This window comes from Hemitrygon akajei, chromosome 9 (assembly GCF_048418815.1).
Source record: "Hemitrygon akajei chromosome 9, sHemAka1.3, whole genome shotgun sequence".
Lineage (NCBI taxonomy): Eukaryota > Metazoa > Chordata > Chondrichthyes > Myliobatiformes > Dasyatidae > Hemitrygon > Hemitrygon akajei.
In genome coordinates, this window is record NC_133132.1 from 63439146 (window position 1) to 63458351 (window position 19206).

General features: G+C 49.1%; 1 protein-coding gene across 1 annotated transcript in view; it reads left to right on the forward strand.

Annotated features, from left to right (window-relative positions):
- Positions 1 to 19206, forward strand: part of LOC140733175 (calpain-8-like) — a 79420-nt gene that overhangs the window by 28746 nt on the left and 31468 nt on the right. Inside the window, exons 4-7 of the mRNA XM_073056127.1 lie at positions 1780 to 1916; positions 3793 to 3967; positions 11786 to 11857; positions 12775 to 12863. Of these exons, the coding sequence (XP_072912228.1) occupies positions 1780 to 1916; positions 3793 to 3967; positions 11786 to 11857; positions 12775 to 12863 (473 nt within the window). The remainder of the gene's footprint in view (positions 1 to 1779; positions 1917 to 3792; positions 3968 to 11785; positions 11858 to 12774; positions 12864 to 19206) is intronic.

Sequence of the window (19206 nt, forward strand, 5' to 3'; positions counted from 1 at the left end):
TGTTGGCCGGGTCCAGCACACACTCAGTGGCTGTTGGCCGGGTCCAGCACACACTCAGTGGCTGTTGTCAGGGTCCAGCACACACTCAGTGACTGTCGTCAGGGTCCAGCACACACTCAGTGACTGTCGTCAGGGTCCAGCGCACACTCGGTGACTGTTGTCAGGGTCCAGCGCACACTCGGTGACTGATGTCAGGGTCCAGCACACACTCAGTGACTGTCGTCAGGGTCCAGCACACACTCAGTGACTGTCGTCAGGGTCCAGCGCACACTCAGTGACTGTCGTCAGGGTCCAGCGCACACTCAGTGACTGTCGTCAGGGTCCAGCGCACACTCAGTGACTGTTGTCAGGGTCCAGCGCACACTCAGTGGCTGTTGTCAGGGTCCAGCACACACTCAGTGACTGATGTCAGGGTCCAGCACACACTCGGTGACTGTTGTCAGGGTCCAGCACACACTCAGTGACTGTTGTCAGGGTCCAGCACACACTCAGTGACTGTTGTCAGGGTCCAGCACACACTCGGTGGCTGTTTTCAGGGTCTAGCACACACTCAGTGACTGTCGTCAGGGTCCAGCACACACTCAGTGACTGTTGTCAGGGTCCAGCACACACTCAGTGACTGTTGTCAGGGTCCAGCACACACTCGGTGGCTGTTGGCCGGGTCCAGCACACACTCAGTGACTGTCGTCAGGGTCCAGCGCACACTCAGTGACTGTCGTCAGGGTCCAGCACACACTCGGTGACTGATGTCAGGGTCCAGCACACACTCGGTGACTGATGTCAGGGTCCAGCACACACTCAGTGACTGTTGTCAGGGTCCAGCACACACTCGGTGGCTGTTGTCAGGGTCCAGCACACACTCAGTGACTGTTGTCAGGGTCCAGCACACACTCAGTGGCTGTTGGCTGGGTCCAGCACACACTCAGTGGCTGTTGTCAGGGTCCAGCACACACTCAGTGGCTGTTGTCAGGGTCCAGCACACACTCAGTGGCTGTTGGCTGGGTCCAGCACACACTCGGTGACTGATGTCAGGGTCCAGCACACACTCGGTGACTGATGTCAGGGTCCAGCACACACTCGGTGACTGTTGTCAGGGTCCAGCACACACTCGGTGGCTGTTGTCAGGGTCCAGCACACACTCAGTGACTGTTGTCAGGGTCCAGCACACACTCAGTGGCTGTTGGCTGGGTCCAGCACACACTCAGTGGCTGTTGTCAGGGTCCAGCACACACTCAGTGGCTGTTGGCTGGGTCCAGCACACACTCAGTGGACTGGATATTCCATCTCTGCTGTGCCAATGCTTGTCTCGGGCGACTAAAGGAAACGGGGGGATTATGATCGTGAGGCCAACCAGTTATTAACAGCCCCACACAAGATGCTGGGGTCAGACGGAAGCTGTGTTAGGAGATGGGCAAGCAGGGTTGTAGAAGTATTCAACATCTCCGCAGCAGCTCCAGGTCCCAGCGCCTGTGTCTCCCTCCGCTCACGAACAACCACCTGACTGGAGCCTGGAGTGGGAACCTGCCCTAGGCCTGTGGAGGAGGCGCAGGGGCACGTCCCATGCCTGAGGGTCAGGCTGACAGGTGGAGGCTGAGGTGTGGTAGTGCATTCTGCCTGACAGTGTTCACACCAGGGTGGGCAGGAGGAGTTAATGGTGCCGGTGTGGGGATCTGGATCATCAGGGATTTCCCCAGAGGGAGGGATGCTGGAGGGGGGGCAGGAGGGTGGTGTTCTTTCAGCTTCTGCTCCCCTTGTGTGTGACCTCTGCTGTACTGACAGTTCTGGTATTTTGGTGACTGGGTGGAAGTTGTCGTTGACGACCGTCTCCCCGCCGATGAGAACAACCAGTTGATCTTCGTCAGTTCGTGTGACAAGAACGAGTTCTGGTGTGCCCTCCTCGAAAAGGCCTATGCCAAGTAAGGAAAGTGTCAAGGGGTGGTGGGGTAGAAGCTTCTGTGTGGGAGGAGTCGTGTGGCGGTGGGGGAGGAGTTGCTTGATAGGAGGGGGGGTGTCAATGGCTATGGGAGGGGTTACTGGTGGGGGTGGGGTTAATTGGGCCATTAGGTGGGTGAGGGGGACACTGGACAGGAGGAGAACTAATTCTACAATCCACCTCTTAGCTGTTGGATCACTCAATTTGCCTTCCCTGGGCACAGCTTCATGCCAACCCCTCTACCTGCCCCATCCTTTGTAAACCCACCTCCTTCTTAACCCCTCGAACCGTCAATGGGCATTCCCATAGGCAGTCATTCCTGGCCATTCCCTGTCCAATTTCCACTCTCCACCCTGGCAGTGCTTGTTATCACCACAACATGTGTGGCAGGTATTATGATCCCAATCACATCTGCCCCAACCAGTCCTTCCCACCTGCTCCCCCCCTTACACATACTCCCCACACCCCTATTCCCACCTTCCCACCCATGTCCACATCACCCTCCCTCCTGCCCACCCAATACCCCTCACTCATTCCCAACCATCTACCATCTCAGACCCCACAAGCCCTCCTCACACATCTGAGTACAAGCTCCAGTTCCTAAAATGTGGAGAACTTCCTTGAGGAGTGACTGGGATCTGCCCCCAGTTTCACTCACTGGCCAGTGATTCCCTTGCCCACATCCAAAGATAATCTCTGGAATAAGGTTGTTGGGGAGCGTTAGGTTCCTGGCTGTTTTCTCAGCGTCTTCAGTAGCCGTTTGTTTAAGCCCTGGAGTCTTGGAGAGATGCAGATGGACACAGGCCCTTTGCTCCACTGTCCACACCACCCATCACCCACGCATTTACACTAGAACAGTACAACACAGGAGTAGGCCCTTCAGCCTGTCATATTTGTGATGAACATGTTGCCGAATTAATCTTAATCCCTATCCCTTCGTTCCCAGTATTTTCATGTGCCTGCCTTAACAACTTCTGCCGTGGTTCCTGACAGCCCAATCCAGGCAGCTAATCTCCTTTAACCATTCCCCATTGAAGCCCCTTCTTACTGGGTGTCTCTGGAGGTGAGGCTTGTTCGCCCCACACTAACAGCCACTGGACTCAGCGGTGAGAAAACCACCTTCATCAAACTCCGTACGTCTACAGTCGGTGTGACTTGGGTCCCACCGAAACCGGGAAGTCGGGATGTTTCGCCCACCCGAACCCTGATCCGTGTGAACGCTGTCCCCATGCAATCGCCCGTCGGCAAGAAATAACAGGCTGTACCATGCTTCCGTCTTCCAGATGTCGCTCAAAATCCGGCTCAAACAAACGGGCTCCCCCACGGGAGTATTGCTCCTTCCTCCTCGAAGTCGTTCATCTGCACAAAGCTCCTTGTACAACCGGGATGACATCCTCGGTCACCTTCCCTCCCGTCTTCTCCCAGCTCCCACCAAAAAGACCCTGACCCACATCAGTGTCCCTCACAAAAACCTCCACCCAAAACCTTCTCCCAATTCCACCATCCTGATTGGCTGACACAACATTCCTAAGCTGAACAACATAGCTCCTTATCTTTAGCACAAACCCAAACAGGCTGAAAGCAGAACAGACTGCTGAAATTAAATACCTACAGCATAGCAGTAAAAATCTTAGCCAGGGCATTATACCATTTCCACCAATTTTATTCCCCCACACTCTTATTAACTGCTTCTCGATTCTCTCCCTCAGCCACACACCAATTAACCTGGATCTTTGGAATGTGCGAGGAAACCAGAAGGCCTGGGGGAAATGGTGGGGGCGGAACTCCATTCAGTGGCTTCACCAGCCGGCACCATTGGACTCTGGTGATTACAACTCTGTTGTCTTTGTGCCTCACAGGCTGTATGGTTCCTATGGAGATCTGCAAATGGGACAAATCGCAGAGGCAATGGTGGACTTCACTGGAGGGATTAAGTTGGAGATCTCACTGAGGAGCTCACCCCCCAATCTCTGGAGGATGCTGAAGAGAGCCATCGACCTGGGTTCCTTTGTGGGCTGCACTACCTCATCTGTGGTGAGACATGGCACCGATTCCTGCCCAGGAAGGCTGAGCCCCGGCTGAGACAGGACGACTGTAGTTCTGTCCTTCACCCTCAGCTGTGCCTGCGCAGCTCGTACCAGCATGGGTGTGGGGGATGGGTGAGGAGAGGCAGGCCACTCAGGCATAGCAAGGTCCATTGAGAGGGAGGGCTGGGGTGGAGCTGTTCTCTGGATTTCTGGGAGGCCATCCTTGAGTTGCCTACAAGCTGCTGACCTGGGGTGAGCACGTGCCCCTGAATTGTTTCCGCTGAGCAGTGGAAGTGGCCATTCAGAAAGATCACGGCTGAATATTTTCTTCAATGCCCATTCCCTGCACCAACTGCACATTCCCTAACTCTTTTGAGACAGAGACTCCATAGCCTCAGGGCAGAGAATTGCAGAGATTCATCACCCTCGGGGGAAGACATTTCTTCACATCTCACTCCCTGGTTCTAGATATCCCACAAGTCACTCCACATCCAATTCGGAGTTTCAGTCACATCACCTTCTGTTCTTCAGAACTCCTTGCAATACATTCCCAGTGTCAACCGAACCTCAGAGAACGTAGCCCCACTGCGGGAGTCCTGCCCGGAATCTCTGTGGCTCCTTATCTGTCGCAAGTACTGTACTTCTTCCTTCGGGAGGGCGATGAGACCTGTGCATGGTGTTCTGTGGTGTAACCAATGGGGCCTCACCCGAGCAGAGATTCAACCTCTCCCCCTGGCCCCACTGATACTTGTGTTGAATGCCCCGCTTAACCTTCTACAATGATCCAGGGATGTAACCGTCTTCTGGAGGAATGCCTATGAGCAACCGCCACTGGTGCTCTGCGGTGCTTGAAGTTCAGCCATGTTGTTCCTTTCTGTGCCTTGTGGTGCATCAGGCGACAGCTTTGCCGTTTCTTTAGCATTTTGTCTGTTTTTATGAGATTGAGTTGCCAGCTCGGTGCTCAACCCAGCACGGATGAAAAGTGTGCGAGGAGCCGGCTGGATTTGAACTCAGGACCTCTTGCCCTCCAAGTCCGGTGCGGATGCCACTGCACCACTGGCCAGTTTGAAGTTCAGCCTCCAACTCATTAACTCTGAGCCAAAGTTAAACAAGCTGCAGATTTACAGCAGATGTGATCACCAAGTCATTCATACAGGCCATTCACCCAACTTGTCCAAACTGTCCGTGTTGCACAGAAAGAACTCCTATCTGCCTGTACTCGGCCCATAATCCTCTAAACCTCTCCTATGCAGGTACTTACCTAAATGGCTTTTAAACGTTGCTGATGTGCCTGCCTCGATCATTATGTCTGACAGCTCATTATAAATGTGCTGAAGCTGCTCCTGATGTTCCTTTTAAATCTCTCACCTCTGACCTTAAGCTTATGCCCTCTTGTTATTAGCAGCCCCTCCATGCAAAAAAGCCCCTTGTGAGTTTGTATATCTCCTACATTCCAGGGAATAAAGTGCTCAACTTCTTGTAACTCAGGCCCCCAAGACCAGCCAAAGTCCTGGTATATATTTTCCGCAGTCTTTCTAGTTTAATAACGTGTTTCCTGTTATGGGCAATCAGGGAGCACATTGTTGTTCTGGGCCACACGAGATGACATTGTACTCCCACATACTGCATCTGCTGCACATTATCTTCCCTGCTATGCCTGTCTTAATTTAGCTAATTTAATCTGTTCACAAAGCCATATCGTTCCCCTTGGCCTCTGGAGTCTCACTCACCAAAGTCCACACAGCAGTGGATTGACGTTCAGAGGGATCTTGCGGTCAAAGTCCCTAGCTGCCTGAAAATGGTTGTATAGCTTGACAGGGTGATAAAGAAAGCACGTGACATGTCTTACTACTCGAGAGTCAGGAACTATGTTGCAGCTTCATAAAACAGCTTAGACTGTATCAGGAGTTTTGCATTATCAGTTCTGGTCAACCCATGTAGAGACTTTGGACTGGGTGTAGAAGATGTGTGTAAGAAATATATTTTCAAATCTTGTTCTTTGTTTATTTCTGATTCAGCAACAGGATGAATGCACAAACAAAGGAGGCAGTGTACAAGTCTTAAAGGTTAAAGGAGATTATAGTTATAAAAATACTGTAAATAAAAGGAAGAAGAATACATAAAGCCATAAGGAAAGAGCAAATAGCCATTATCAACCAGTCAATGAAATGAGTCATGTGATGCTGGGAGGAAGCTTTTGTGCCCGACAGCCTTTACTACTTCTTTTTAAACTCATTACCCTTCCTGGGCATAGGCTGCTGACAGATTCCACTGTCTTTCAAGTTGTCCACGGATGTAGCCCATCTTCTTGGTGTATCCTTCCTCTCCCAGGAATGAGGTCTTTGGAGCTTCTGTTGACATTTCTGTAGCTCTGGGTTTTTACAGGATGGGGTTGCTAGTCCCATGCCCAGCCCTCCCTCCCTTTCACAGCTGGGCTTGGCACCGTCCATGGCTGCCTTTTCTACAGCTGGTCTCTTTCTCCCCTCTCCTCCCTCATTCTCCTACCACTGGTTGCGATCCAGCCTCAGACACGATTCCACCTTGTACGAAAAGGCTGAAAAGGCTGCCCCTTTTTATACTCGCCCAAGTATTTTTCCATTCAGTCATGAAGCGAAGGATTCCCCAGTCTTTTAAGTGTATTTATTCTGTAAGCCCCCTTTTCCTCCATCTTCCACACCCTGGTCTCTCTTTTCTCCTGTGTTGTCTGCTCACCATGTATCCTTCTAATTCTGGAGCCTTGCTGGACTGGGCTTGTGCTCTCAGGTTCTCAGGTGCAGAGTCCTGCTCGGACCTCAGTGGGAGACTCTCAGGACCGCCACCATACTGAGTATTGGGGTCATACCGTACACTTCTGTCCCATCCGCCAGAGCCCCAATCTGCATCCTTGCCCACCCTTCCTGACCTGTTTCAATCAATTTACATGCTTGGGTGGTCTTTTAGCTCGTTTTTGGCTGAGTTAGAGTTACCACTTTCCCAGTAAAGGGTGGGCACGCATTGCTCTGCTGCCTGACAAGTCTTGTTCTTTATTTCCAACGAGATCCAAAAGACCACACCCTTACTCTGCTTTGCCTTGTGCTCCTGAATCAGTAAAGTCGAAGAACTGCATTCTGAAAAATATTTTCATTACACTGTTTGCCAAGGTGCTGTCTGGATTCACGTGCACGTACGAGAAAGAGAGTTTGGACAAGTTTAGCTTATTTCCTCTGAAGCAGCGGAGGTGAGGGGAGGCCTGGTAGAGGTTTTTCAATTGTGGGAGGCAGAGATAGAATAGGTAGCCCGTATTTTGACCTCCCGGTTGAAATGTCTTGTACTGGAGGGCATGCATTTAACATGAGCAGGGATAAGTTCAAGAGAGATGTGCAGTACAAGTTCCTTTTCTCACAGAGAGAGGTGGGTGCCAGAGGTGGTAGTGGAGGTAAATACAATAGGTCTGTTTAAGAGGGGCACACGGATGTGCAGAGACTGAAGGGATACAGACATTGTGTGAGCAGAAGGAATTATTTTAGTTAGTCCAACGCAACATTGTGGGCTGAAGGGTTTGTACCTGCGTCATACTGCTCCACATTCTACGTGTGAGTGACTGAGGTGGGACTTGAGCCCATCGCCTCTTGAATCAGAAGTAGGGAAGTTGTCCCCCAGGTTTGTGTGCTGGGCTTTCTGCCTATTTGGCCTTTGAGGTGTTTCTATGCTAGGGAAGGGCAGAAGGGAACAGGAAGATTCCAGTATTCCAGGGGCTGGAAAGCTAACTGAGGTTGACACAGTGAGTGAGCGTGTAGAGTGAGCTGCTTTCTGCTGGATGGTGGTGTGGTTTTTGAGAGGCATCAGGGTGTATTCATCCAGGCAGGCTCACTCTCACTCCCGATTTGTAGATGGTGGGAAGGCCTTGGGGTGTCACTTGCCACAAGACATCTGGCCTCTGTCCTGCTTGGGCTCAGTGTTTCTGGTGACCCCCCAGAGGACTGATGTTGGGAGACTATTGTTTGGGATTTGTATGCTCCTTGTGGGTTGGGTGTTGCTTGAAGTTTTAGTGGCTCAAATGGCCCTTCCCAGCTCTCAGTGTGTGTCTCAACATTGTCTGGGCTCTGTTGCATTGGAACAAGAACGGAATATTGTGCGATTCTCAATACACGTCCCCACCTCTGACCTTATAAGACCATAAGATACTGGAACAGAATTAGGCAATTTGGCCCATTGAGTCTGCTCACCATTCCATCGTGGTTGATTTATTATCTCTCTCAATCCTATTCTCAACCCTCCTGCTTCTCCCTGGAACTTTTGACATCCTTATTAATCAAGAACCCATCAACCTCCATTTTAAATATACCCAATGACTGGGTATATACCCAGTGCTGGGAAATGAATATTCAAGGATATTCATCCTATCGAAAGGACAGACAGGTGGGCAGAGGGGGTGGGGTGGCTCTGCTGGTGAGGAATGAAATTCAGTCCCTTGCGAGGGGTGACATAGAATCAGGAGATGTAGAGTCAGTATGAATAGAACTGAGAAATTGTAAGGGCAAAAAGACCCTAATGGGAGTTACCTACAGGCCCCCAAATAGTAGCCTGGATATAGGGTGCAAGTTGAATCAAGAGCTAAAATTAGCATGTCGCAAAGGTAATACTATGGTTGTAATGGGGGATTTCAACATACAGGTAGACTGGGAAAATCAGGTTGGTACTGGACCCCAAGAAAGGGAGTTTGTGGAGTGCCTCCGAGATGGATTCTTAGAGCAGCTTGTACTGGAGCCTACCAGGGAGAAGGCAATTCTGGATCTAGTGTTGTGTAATGAACCGGATTTGATAAGGGAACTCGAGGTAAAGGAGCCATTAGGAGATAGTGACCATAATATGATAAGTTTTAATCTACAATTTGAGAGGGAGAAGGGAAAATCGGAAGTGTCAGTATTACAGTTGAACAAAGGGGATTATGGAGCCTTGAGGGAAGAGCTGGCCAAAGTTGACTGGAAGGATACCCTAGCAGGGATGACAGTGGAACAACAATGGCAGGTATTTCTGGGAATAATACAGAAGGTGCAGGATCAGTTCATTCCAAAGAGGAAGAAAGATTCTAAGGGGAGTAGGGGGCGACAGTGGCTGACAAGGGAAGTCAAGGACAATATTAAAATAAAAGAGCAGAAGTATAACATAGCAAAGATGAGCAGGAAGCCAGAGGATTGGGAAACTTTTAAAGAGCAACAGAAGATTACTAAAAAGGCAATACGGGGAGAAAAGATGAGGTACGAAGCTAAACTAGCCAAAAATATAAAGGAGGATAGTAAAAGCTTCTTTAGGTATATGAAGAGGAAAAAATTAGTTAAGACCAAAGTTGGGCCCTTGAAGGCAGAAACGGGTGAATTTATTATGGGGAACAAGGAAATGGCAGATGAGTTGAACAGGTACTTTGGATCTGTCTTCACTAGGGAAGACACAGACAATCTCCCAGATGTAATAGTGGCCAGAGGACCTCGGGTAATGGAGGAACTGAAGGAAATTAACATTAGGCAGAAAATAGTGTTGGGTAGACTGATAGGACTGAAGGCCAATAAATCCCCAGGGCCTGATGGTCTGCATCCCAGGGTACTTAAGGAGGTGGCTCTAGAAATCGTGGACACATTGGTAATCATTCTCCAATGTTCTATAGATTCAGGATCGGTTCCTGAGGATTGGAGGGCAGCTAATGTTATCCCACCTTTTAAGAAAGGAGGGAGAGAGAAAACAGGGAATTATAGACCAGTTAGGCTGACATCAGTGGTGGGGAAGATGCTGGAGTCAATTATAAAAGATGAATTAGCAGCACATTTGGATAGCAGTAACAGGATCGGTCCGAGTCAGCGTGGATTTACGAAGGGGAAATCATGCTTGACTAATCTTCTGGAATTTTTTGAGGATGTAACTATGAAAATGGACAAGGGAGAGCCAGTGGATGTAGTGTACCTGGACTTTCAGAAAGCCTTTGATAAGGTCCCACATAGGAGATTAGTGGGCAAAATTAAAGCACATGGTATTGGGGGTAGGGTACTCACATGGATAGAAAATTGGTTGGCAGACAGGACACAAAGAGTAGGGATTAACGGGTCCTTTTCAGAATGGCAGGCAGTGACTAGTGGGGTACCGCAAGGCTCGGTGCTGGGACCGCAGCTATTTACAATATACATTAATGATTTCGATGAAGGGATTAAAAGTAACATTAGCAAATTTACAGATGACACAAAGCTGAGTAGTAGTGTGAAATATGAGGAGGATGTTAGGAGAATGCAGGGTGACTTGAACAGGTTGGGTGAGTGGGCAGATGCATGGCAGATGCAGTTTAATGTGAATAAATGTGAGGTTATTCACTTTGGTGGCAAGAACAGGAAGGCAGATTACTATCTGAATGGTGTCAAGTTAGGAAAAGGGGAAGTACAATGAGATCTAGGTGTCCTTGTTCATCAGTCACTGAAAGTAAGCATGCAGGTACAGCAGGCAGTGAAGAAAGCTAATGGCATGCTGGCTTTTATAACAAGAGGAATTGAGTATAGGAGTAAAGAGGTCCTTCTGCAGTTGTACAGGGCCCTGGTGAGACCCCACCTGGAGTATTGTGTGCAGTTTTGCTCTCCAAATTTGAGGAGGGACATTCTTGCTATTGAGGGAGTGCAGCGTAGGTTCACGAGATTAATTCCCAGGATGGCGGGACTGTCATATGTTGAAAGATTGGAGCGACTGGGCTTGTATATACTGGAATTTAGAAGGATGAGAGGGGATCTGATTGAAACATATAAGATTATTAAGGGATTGGACACGCTAGAGGCAGGAAAAATGTTCCCGACGTTAGGTGAGTTCAGAACCAGAGGCCACAGTTTAAGAATAAGGGGTAGGCCATTTAGAACAGAGCTGAGAAAAAACTTTTTCACTCAGAGAGTTGTGGATCTATGGAATGCTCTGCCTCAGAAGGCAGTGGAGGCCAATTCTCTGGATGCTTTCAAGAAAGAGTTAGATAGAGCTCTTAAAGATAGCGGAGTCAAGGGATATGGGGAGAAGGCAGGAACGGGGTACTGATTGTGGATGATCAGCCGTGATCACAGTGAATGGCGGTGCTGGCTTGAAGGGCAGAATAGTCTACTCCTGCACTTATTGTCTATTGTCTATGACTTGGACTCCACAGCAGTCTGTGGTAACAAATTTTACAGATTCACAACTCTGTGGCTAAATGGCTAAAGAAATTCTTCTTCATCACTGTCCTAAATGGATGTTCTTCTATTCTGAGGCTGTGCCTTCTGGTCCAAGACTCTCCCACTATAGGAAACACTCTCTCTCCACCCTCTCTATGTAGGCCTTTGGCTGTTCAATAGGCTTCAATGGTGGAAAGAGGTCCTTGAAGAAGGCAGTTGGTTGAGGATCTTCAACAACTAAAGCCATCTTCTGTTGGCATGAGGCATGATTTCAAACACGGGTGTGTTGTCCACTAACCTTCACTGGCACCTGGTAAAGGAACTGCACCTCCTCAGCTCAGGTTGGGTGTGATCTGAGCCTTTTCCCACACCTGGTACACTGGTAACCAGGGAGATTAACGGGCAAGTCTAGTTGTTGGCACACTGGTAACCAGGGAGATTAACAGGCCAGTCTAGTTGTTGGCACACTGGTAACCAGGGAGATTAACAGGCCAGTCTAGTTGTTGGCACACTGGTAACCAGGAAGTTTAACGGGCCAGTCTAGTTGTTGGCACACTGGTAACCAGGGAGATTAACGGGCCAGTCTAGTTGTTGGCACACTGGTAACCAGGGAGATTAACGGGCCAGTCTAGTTGTTGTTGACAGCTGATATTGTCTGTTGTTTGTTTCCTGCCCAGAAAGTTGGTGAGGTAAAGACAGCTGATGGACTTGTGATGACCCATGCCTACTCGGTCACAGGAGCTGAGCAGGTAATTCCCTCTCCATTGCCTGCCGAAGATGGACAGGAGGGGGAGACTTTCCTCACTCCCCCACTCTCCCCTCTCTCCTACTCAGAGTATTGGGAGAAGAGGGTGTGGAAGGGGAGGGGAGGTGAGGGCGTGGGGGAGGGGAAGTGAGGGTGTGGGGGGAGAGGGCAGGTGAGGGTGTGGGGGGAGGGGGGAAGCGAGGGTGTGGGGGAAAGGGGAGGCGAGGGTGTGGGGGGGGAGGGGGAAGCGAGGGTGTGGGGGAAAGGGGAGGCGAGGGTGTGGGGGGAAGGGGAAGTGAGGGTGTGGGGGGAGAGGGGAGGTGAGGGTGTGGGGGGAGAGGGGAGGTGAGGGTGTGGGGGGGGAGGGGGAAGTGAGGGTGTGGGGGGAAAGGGGAGGCGAGGGTGTGGGGGGAGAGGGGAGGTGAAGGTGTGGGGAGAGGGGAGGTGAGAGTGATTGGGGTGGAAAGAAGAAGAGTGTGGTGGTGAGGGGAGGGGAGAGAGTGTGTAGGAGAGGTTGGGCAGGAGTGCGAGGTGGAGGAAAGGTGGGAGGAGAGAGAGAGGAGGGGTGGTGAGGGTGGTTGGGATAGAAGGAGAAGAGTGTGGTGGTGAGGGGAGGGGAGAGAGTGTGTAGGAGAGGTTGGGCAGGAGTGCGAGGTGGAGGAAAGGTGGGAGGAGAGAGAGAGGAGGGGTGGTGAGGGTGGTTGGGATAGAAGGAGAAGAGTGTGGTGGTGAGGGGAGGGGGTAAAGTGTGTTCCGCAAGGGAGGAACGGGGAAGTTTGGGGTGAGAGGTTGTCAGGTAGCGAAGAATGAGAAGGGGTCGTGTTTACTGTGGGAGGGGGCAGGAGTTGTTTGACATAGCACTCATATCGTCCAACTCCCTCACCCCTGCTGAATCCTAAATCCTCCCTTGTTGTGTGGTAGGTGAGGTACCAGAACCAGATAGAGGAGCTGGTGCGAGTGAGGAACCCATGGGGGGACGATATGGAATGGAACAGGGCCTGGAGCGATGGGTGAGTCCGGATAATGCCGTCACTGGCAACAGAATCAGGGGAGGTGCGTGGAGGTGGGACAGCATCTCCAACTTCTGGTAATTCCCTTCCCCTCTCCCTTCCCCTATCACACTTTCACTCTGCCTCCTCTTCTAGCTGCCTATCACCTCTCATGATTCTGTCTTCTTCTACTACCCATAGTGCTTTCCCCTTACATTCCTTCTTCACCTCTCCGGCCTATCCCCTCCCCCACCCCTTGATCTTTCCTCTGATTGGTTTTTCACCTGCACCTTCCCCCTCCCCCCATCTTCTTTATAGGGCCCCTGCCCCCTCCTTTTTCAGTCCTGACGAAGGGTCTCGGCCCGAAATGTTGACTGCTCATTTCAACGGATGCTGCCCGACCTGCTGAGTTCATCTAGTTTGTTTGTACGTGGAGGAATTTAAGGTGGGGGTGTTATATGGGAGGCAGGGTTTAAGGGTTGGCACAACATTGTGGGCTGAAGGGCCTGTACTGTGCTGTACTGTTCTATGTTCTAAGTTCTGGATGGACACATGAATATGCAGAGGAAGGAGGGACATGAGCAGAAGAGATTAATTTAATTCGGCATTTATTTATCTCATCACAACAGTGGGCCTTGAAAGACCTGTCCTTTGCTGCGCTATTGAGTGTATTCACAAATTAATTGATGATTCACAGGGGAATAGAAAGATTTCTGCTGACACGACAACTTTTGAATAATCTTCCTTTTTAGTTGCTGGAGCTGTGCTTGAAGGTAGGTGCAATAGAGGTGTTTTCGTGACTGTGCAGGAAATGCAGGGGTATGGGGACACTGTGCAAGCAGAAAGTTAATTATGTGTCATTAGCTTCATAGTTCAGCAAATTATTGCCTACAGGGCCTATTCCTGTGCTGTGCTTTTCGATATTCCATGAGCTGGGATATGGGATGTGGGCATGGTCTTCCACTGTCTCATTTTTACTATGCACTGTACCAGCAGTTATGATTGAAATGACAATAAAAGTGACTTGACTCACTCTCAGAGAAGGGCAGTGGGCAAGGTTTATTATGGAGCCATAAGGCACAAAACACAGAAACAGGCCCTTCAGCCCATCTCATCCATGCTGAACCATTAAAACAGCCTATTCCCATTGACCTGCACTGAGACCATGGCCCTCCATACCCCTCCTTTCCATATACTTATCCAAGCTTCTCTTAAACATTGAAATCGAGCTTTCATTGGCAGCTCATTCTGCACGCTCACAGCCCTCTGAGTGAAGAAGTCTCCCCTCATGTTCCTGTTAAACTTTTCATCTTTCACCCTTTACCTGTGACCTCTGGTTGTATTCCCACCCAACTGCAGTAGAAAAAGCCTGCTTGCATTTACCCTATCTCTTGCCCTCATAATTTTGTATACCTCTATCAAATCTCCCCTCAATCTTCATACGGTATAAAGTCTTAACCTATTCAATCTTTCCTTATAACTCAGGTCCTCCAGTTCCGGAACCATCCTTGTAAATTTTCTCTGTACTCTTTCAACCTTATTTATATCTTTCCTGTAGGTATATGACCAAAACTGCACACAATACTCCAAATTAGGCCTCGCCCATGTCTTACACAACCTCAACATAACATCCCATCTCCTGTACTCAGTACTTTGATTTATGAAGGCAATATGCCAGAAGCTTTCTTTATGGCCCTATCTACATGTGTGTGGTGAACTACATATACCTGTCTGGACACGCTCCCTGCTGACTGCTCCTGTGGCTCCTCCCACAGACCCCTGTATAAAGGCGATTGAGGTCTGAGCCCGGCCTCTCTGTCTCCAGGATGTAGTATGATGGTCAACCACTGCTTGTTCCTTCTTCCAGCCAATAAAAGCCGATACCTCGCCTTTACGTCTCAGAGTGAGTTATTGATGGTGCATCAATGTGACACCACTTTCAATGAATATTGGACCTGAAATCTCAGATCCGTTTGTTCTGCCGCGCTCTTCAGTGCCCTACCATTCATTGTTTAAGACCCACCCGAGTTGGTCCTTCTGAAGTGCAACATATTGCACTTGTTTGCAATAAAGCCCGTTGTTCCAGCTGGTCCAGGTCTGCTGCAAACTGTGATGGTCTTCCTTGCTGTCCACTGCATCCCAATCTTGGTGTCATCTGCAAATTTGCTGAGCCAGTTCACTTCATTATTATCTAGATCATTGATATAGATGACAAACAACATCGGACCCAGCACTGATCCTGTAGCTCCCCCCACTAGTCACAGGCCTCCAGTCAGAGAGGTAACCACCTACTACCACTCTCTAGCTTCTCCGTAAGGCCAATGTCTAATCCAATTTTCTACCTCATCTTGAATATGAGGCAACTGAACCTTCTTGACCAACCTCCCATGTGGGATCTTGTCAAATGCCTTGCTGAAGTCCATCAATTGCCTTGCCGTCATCAACTTTCCTGGTAGCTTCCTCAAAAAACTGTATAAAATTGATTAGACATGACCTACCATGCATGAAGCCATGCTGTCTATCCCCCTAATCAGTCCCTGTCTACTCATATATCCAGTCTCTTAGAATACCTTCCAATAACTTCCCCAGTACTGATGTTAGGCTCACTGGCTTATTTCTTGGTTAATTTTCAGAGCTTTTCTTAAACAGAGGAACAACATTAGCTATCCTCCAATCCTCCAGTACCTCACCTGTCAATAAGGATTATTTAAGTAACTCTTGTCTTCCGAGGGAACACCTTGTCAGGGCCTGGGGATTTATCCACTCTAATTTGCTTCAAGGCAGCAAACACCTTCTCATCTATAATCTGTATAGGGCCCATGAAGTCAATGCTATGTTTCCTTGCTTCTGTGTCCATCTCCTGAGCAAATACAGATGCAAAAAGAAAATTTTCAATCTCCTCCATCTCTTTTGGCTCCTTACATAGATGACCTTTCAGAGGGCCAATTTTGCCCCTTGCAATTCTTTTGCTCTTAGCATGTCTGTAGAATCCCATAGGATTCTCCTTCACCTTGTTCGCTGTGGTAACCTAATGTCTTCTTTTAGCCCTCCAGATTTCTTTCTGAAGTCTTTTCCTGCATTTCTTGTACTCCATAAGCACCTCACTTGTTCCTACCTGCTATACACCTCCCTTTTTAAAAAAAACTTAACTAGGGCCTCAATATCTCTTGAAAACCAAAGTTCCCTAAACCTGTCATCTTTATCTTTTATTCTGACAGGTACATACAAGCTGTGTACTCTTAACATTTCACTTTTGAAGGCCTCCCACTTTCCAAGTACACCTTTGCCAGAAAACAGCCTGTCCCATAGAAACATAGAAAACCTACAGCACAACACAGGCCCTTCGGCCCACAAAGCTGTGCCGAGCATGTCCCTACCTTCGAACTACCTAGGCTTTACCCATAGCCCTCTATTTTTCCAAGCTTCATGTAGCCATCCAGGAGTCTCTTAAAAGACCCTATCATTTCCCCCTCCACCACCGTTGCCGGCAGCCCATTCCACACACTCACCACTCTCGGCATAAAGAAAACTTACCCCTGACATCTCCTCTGTACCTACTTCCAAGCACCTTAAAACTATGTCCTCTCATGCTGCCATTTCAACCCTGGGGAAAAGCCTCTGACTATCCACACGATCAATACCTCTCATTATCTTGTACACCTCTATCAGGTCACCTCTCATCCTCCGTCACTCGAAGGAGAAAAGGCCAAGTTTACTCAACCTATTCTCATAAGGCATGCTCCCCAATCCAGGCAACATCCTTGTAAATCTCTGCAATACACACTTGCTAGATCCCTTTTAATACCATCAAAATTGTCCTTCCTCCAATTTAGAATCTCAACCCACAGACCAGATCTATCATTTTCTATATATTCCCTTTGATACGAATGGCATTACGATCACTAGATGCAAGGTGTTCCCATATAAAAATGTCTATCACCTGCCCTGTCTGTTCCCCTAATAGCAGATCAAGTATTGCACACTCTCTCATTGGGATTTTTACGTACTGATTAAGGAAACTTTCCTGAACACATTCAACAAACTCTAATCCTTTTACGGTATGGGATTCCCAGTCAATATGTGGAAAGTTAAAGTCACCTACCATAATAGCCTTGTGTGTCTTGCAACAGTCCGCCATCTCTTTACAAATGTGTTCCCCTAAACCCTGCAGACTGTTGGGTGGTCTATTACATAACTCCATTAACGTGCTCATACCTTTCTTATTTCTCAGTTCCAGCCAGAGCACCTCACTAGAGTTCTCCAGCTTGTCCTGACTAAGCACTGCTGTGACATTTTCCCCAATGCTTCCCTCCTCCTTTAATGCCCCCTGCTCTGTTGCCTCTAAAACAACAGGCTCCGGAATACTGAGCAGCCAGTCCTGCCCCCCCCGCAATCAAACCTTAACAATGGCTACAAATCACAATTCCATGTGCTGGTCCATGCCTCAAGCCCATCCATCTTTCCTACAATCTGTCTTTCTTTGAATTATACTCAGCTCAGGACATTAGTCATACCATGCTGAACCTTTTAATTTCTGACTTTGCCTGAGGTCTTAACAATATCCACCTCCACAGCCTCTCGTCTAACTGTTCTGGCACTCTGGTTCCCAGCCCCCTGCAACTATTTTCCACGCTGCCCCACCGTGCAGCACTTGCGAATCTTCCCACTAGGATATTCGTACCACCCTCCCCCCCCCCCCCCCCCCCGTTCAAGTGCAAACAGTCTCTTCTGTACAGACCCCACTTTCCCAATGATCCGAAAATCTAATGCCCTCCCTCCTGCACCAACTCCTTAGCCATGTTTTAAACTGTATAATCTCCCTAGTTCTGGCCTCACTACCACGTGGCACAGGTAGCAGTCCTGAGATCACAGCCCTGGAGATCCTGCCCTTTAACTTAGCACCTAACTCCCTGAACTCCCTTTGCAGAACCTCTCACTTGTCCTACCCGTGTCTTTGGTACCTGCATGGACCACAGCCTCTGGCTGTTCCCTCTCCCACTTAAGAATGCTGAGGACTCAGTCCAAGATGTCCTGGACCCTGGCACCTGGGAGGCAACATACCATCCAGGAATCTCGTTTTCATCCACAGAGCCTCCTGTCTGTTCCTCTAACTAATGAATCCTCTGTTACCACAGCTCGCCTCTTCTACCTGCCCCCCCATCTCCACCTTCCCTTTTGAGGCACAGAGCCAGACTCAGTGCCAGAGATCCAACCACTGTGACTTCCCTTTGTTAGGTCATCACCCCCGACAGTGTCCAGAGTAGTATAGCTGTTGATGAGGGAGATGGCCACAGGGGTACTGGGTACAGGCTCCTTCACCCCTTTCCCCTTCCTGATTGTCACCCAGTTTCCTGTGTCCTGTACCTTGGGTGTAATTACCTTTCGATATGTCCTATATATCACACCCTCAGCCTCCCAAATGATCTGGAGTTCATCCATTTCTGGCTCCAACTCCTTCACACAGAGTACTAGACTGCAGCTGGATGCACTTTTTGCAAGTGAGGTCAGGGATAGTGGAGATCTCCCTGCCTTCTGCAAGCCAAGTGTTCCACTATCCTGCCTGGCACATGCACTGCTCTCACTGAGCAAGAATGAAAAAGGAAAACAATATATCAATGGGGTATCGACCTACAGCTTTTTCACTACCTCTCACCGAAGCTTGCATGGCCCCTCCCTTAATTTAATTTGTTCTTGCCAATCAATCCCAATCGCTGATCGACCACTGCTCCAAACACCAAACTGCCACAAGGTGATGCCTTATTTTCTCCATTGGTGAACTAGAGAGAGCGCTGTCACCTCACGCTTTGGATCTCTGATGGGCCGCTGCTCAAAACAGACCATTGATATTCTCACCCAGGCTAGTCTCATTTGCCCACATTTGGCACACGTCCCTCTAAACCCTTCCTATTCATGTAACGATCCAAGTAACTTTTAAATGTTGCTGATGTACGTGTCCAACCACTTCCCCTGACGGCTCATTCCATAGACTGACCAACCTCTCAGTGAAAATGTTGTCCTTAAATAAATACCCCCCTCTATTTAAACTCATTCCCTCTCGTTCTTGATTTGCCAACCCTGGGAAAAAGACTGTGCTCTACCTGTAAGCCTCATGATTGTACACACCTCTATAAGATTACTCGGTCTCCGATGTTCTAAGGAATAAAGTCCCAGACAGTCCCAGCAACACCTTTCCAAGTCTCTGATACCGATCAACACTGAGCACAGTAGCTTGTGCCACGTTTCAGTGACTGAGGGAAAGCTCTCGACTGGCTGACGTGATCCTAGAGACATTTGATGGCTAATCAGAAGCCTGATGGAGGTTTATAAAACCGTGAGGGACATGGATGGGAGAGACAGGATTTTT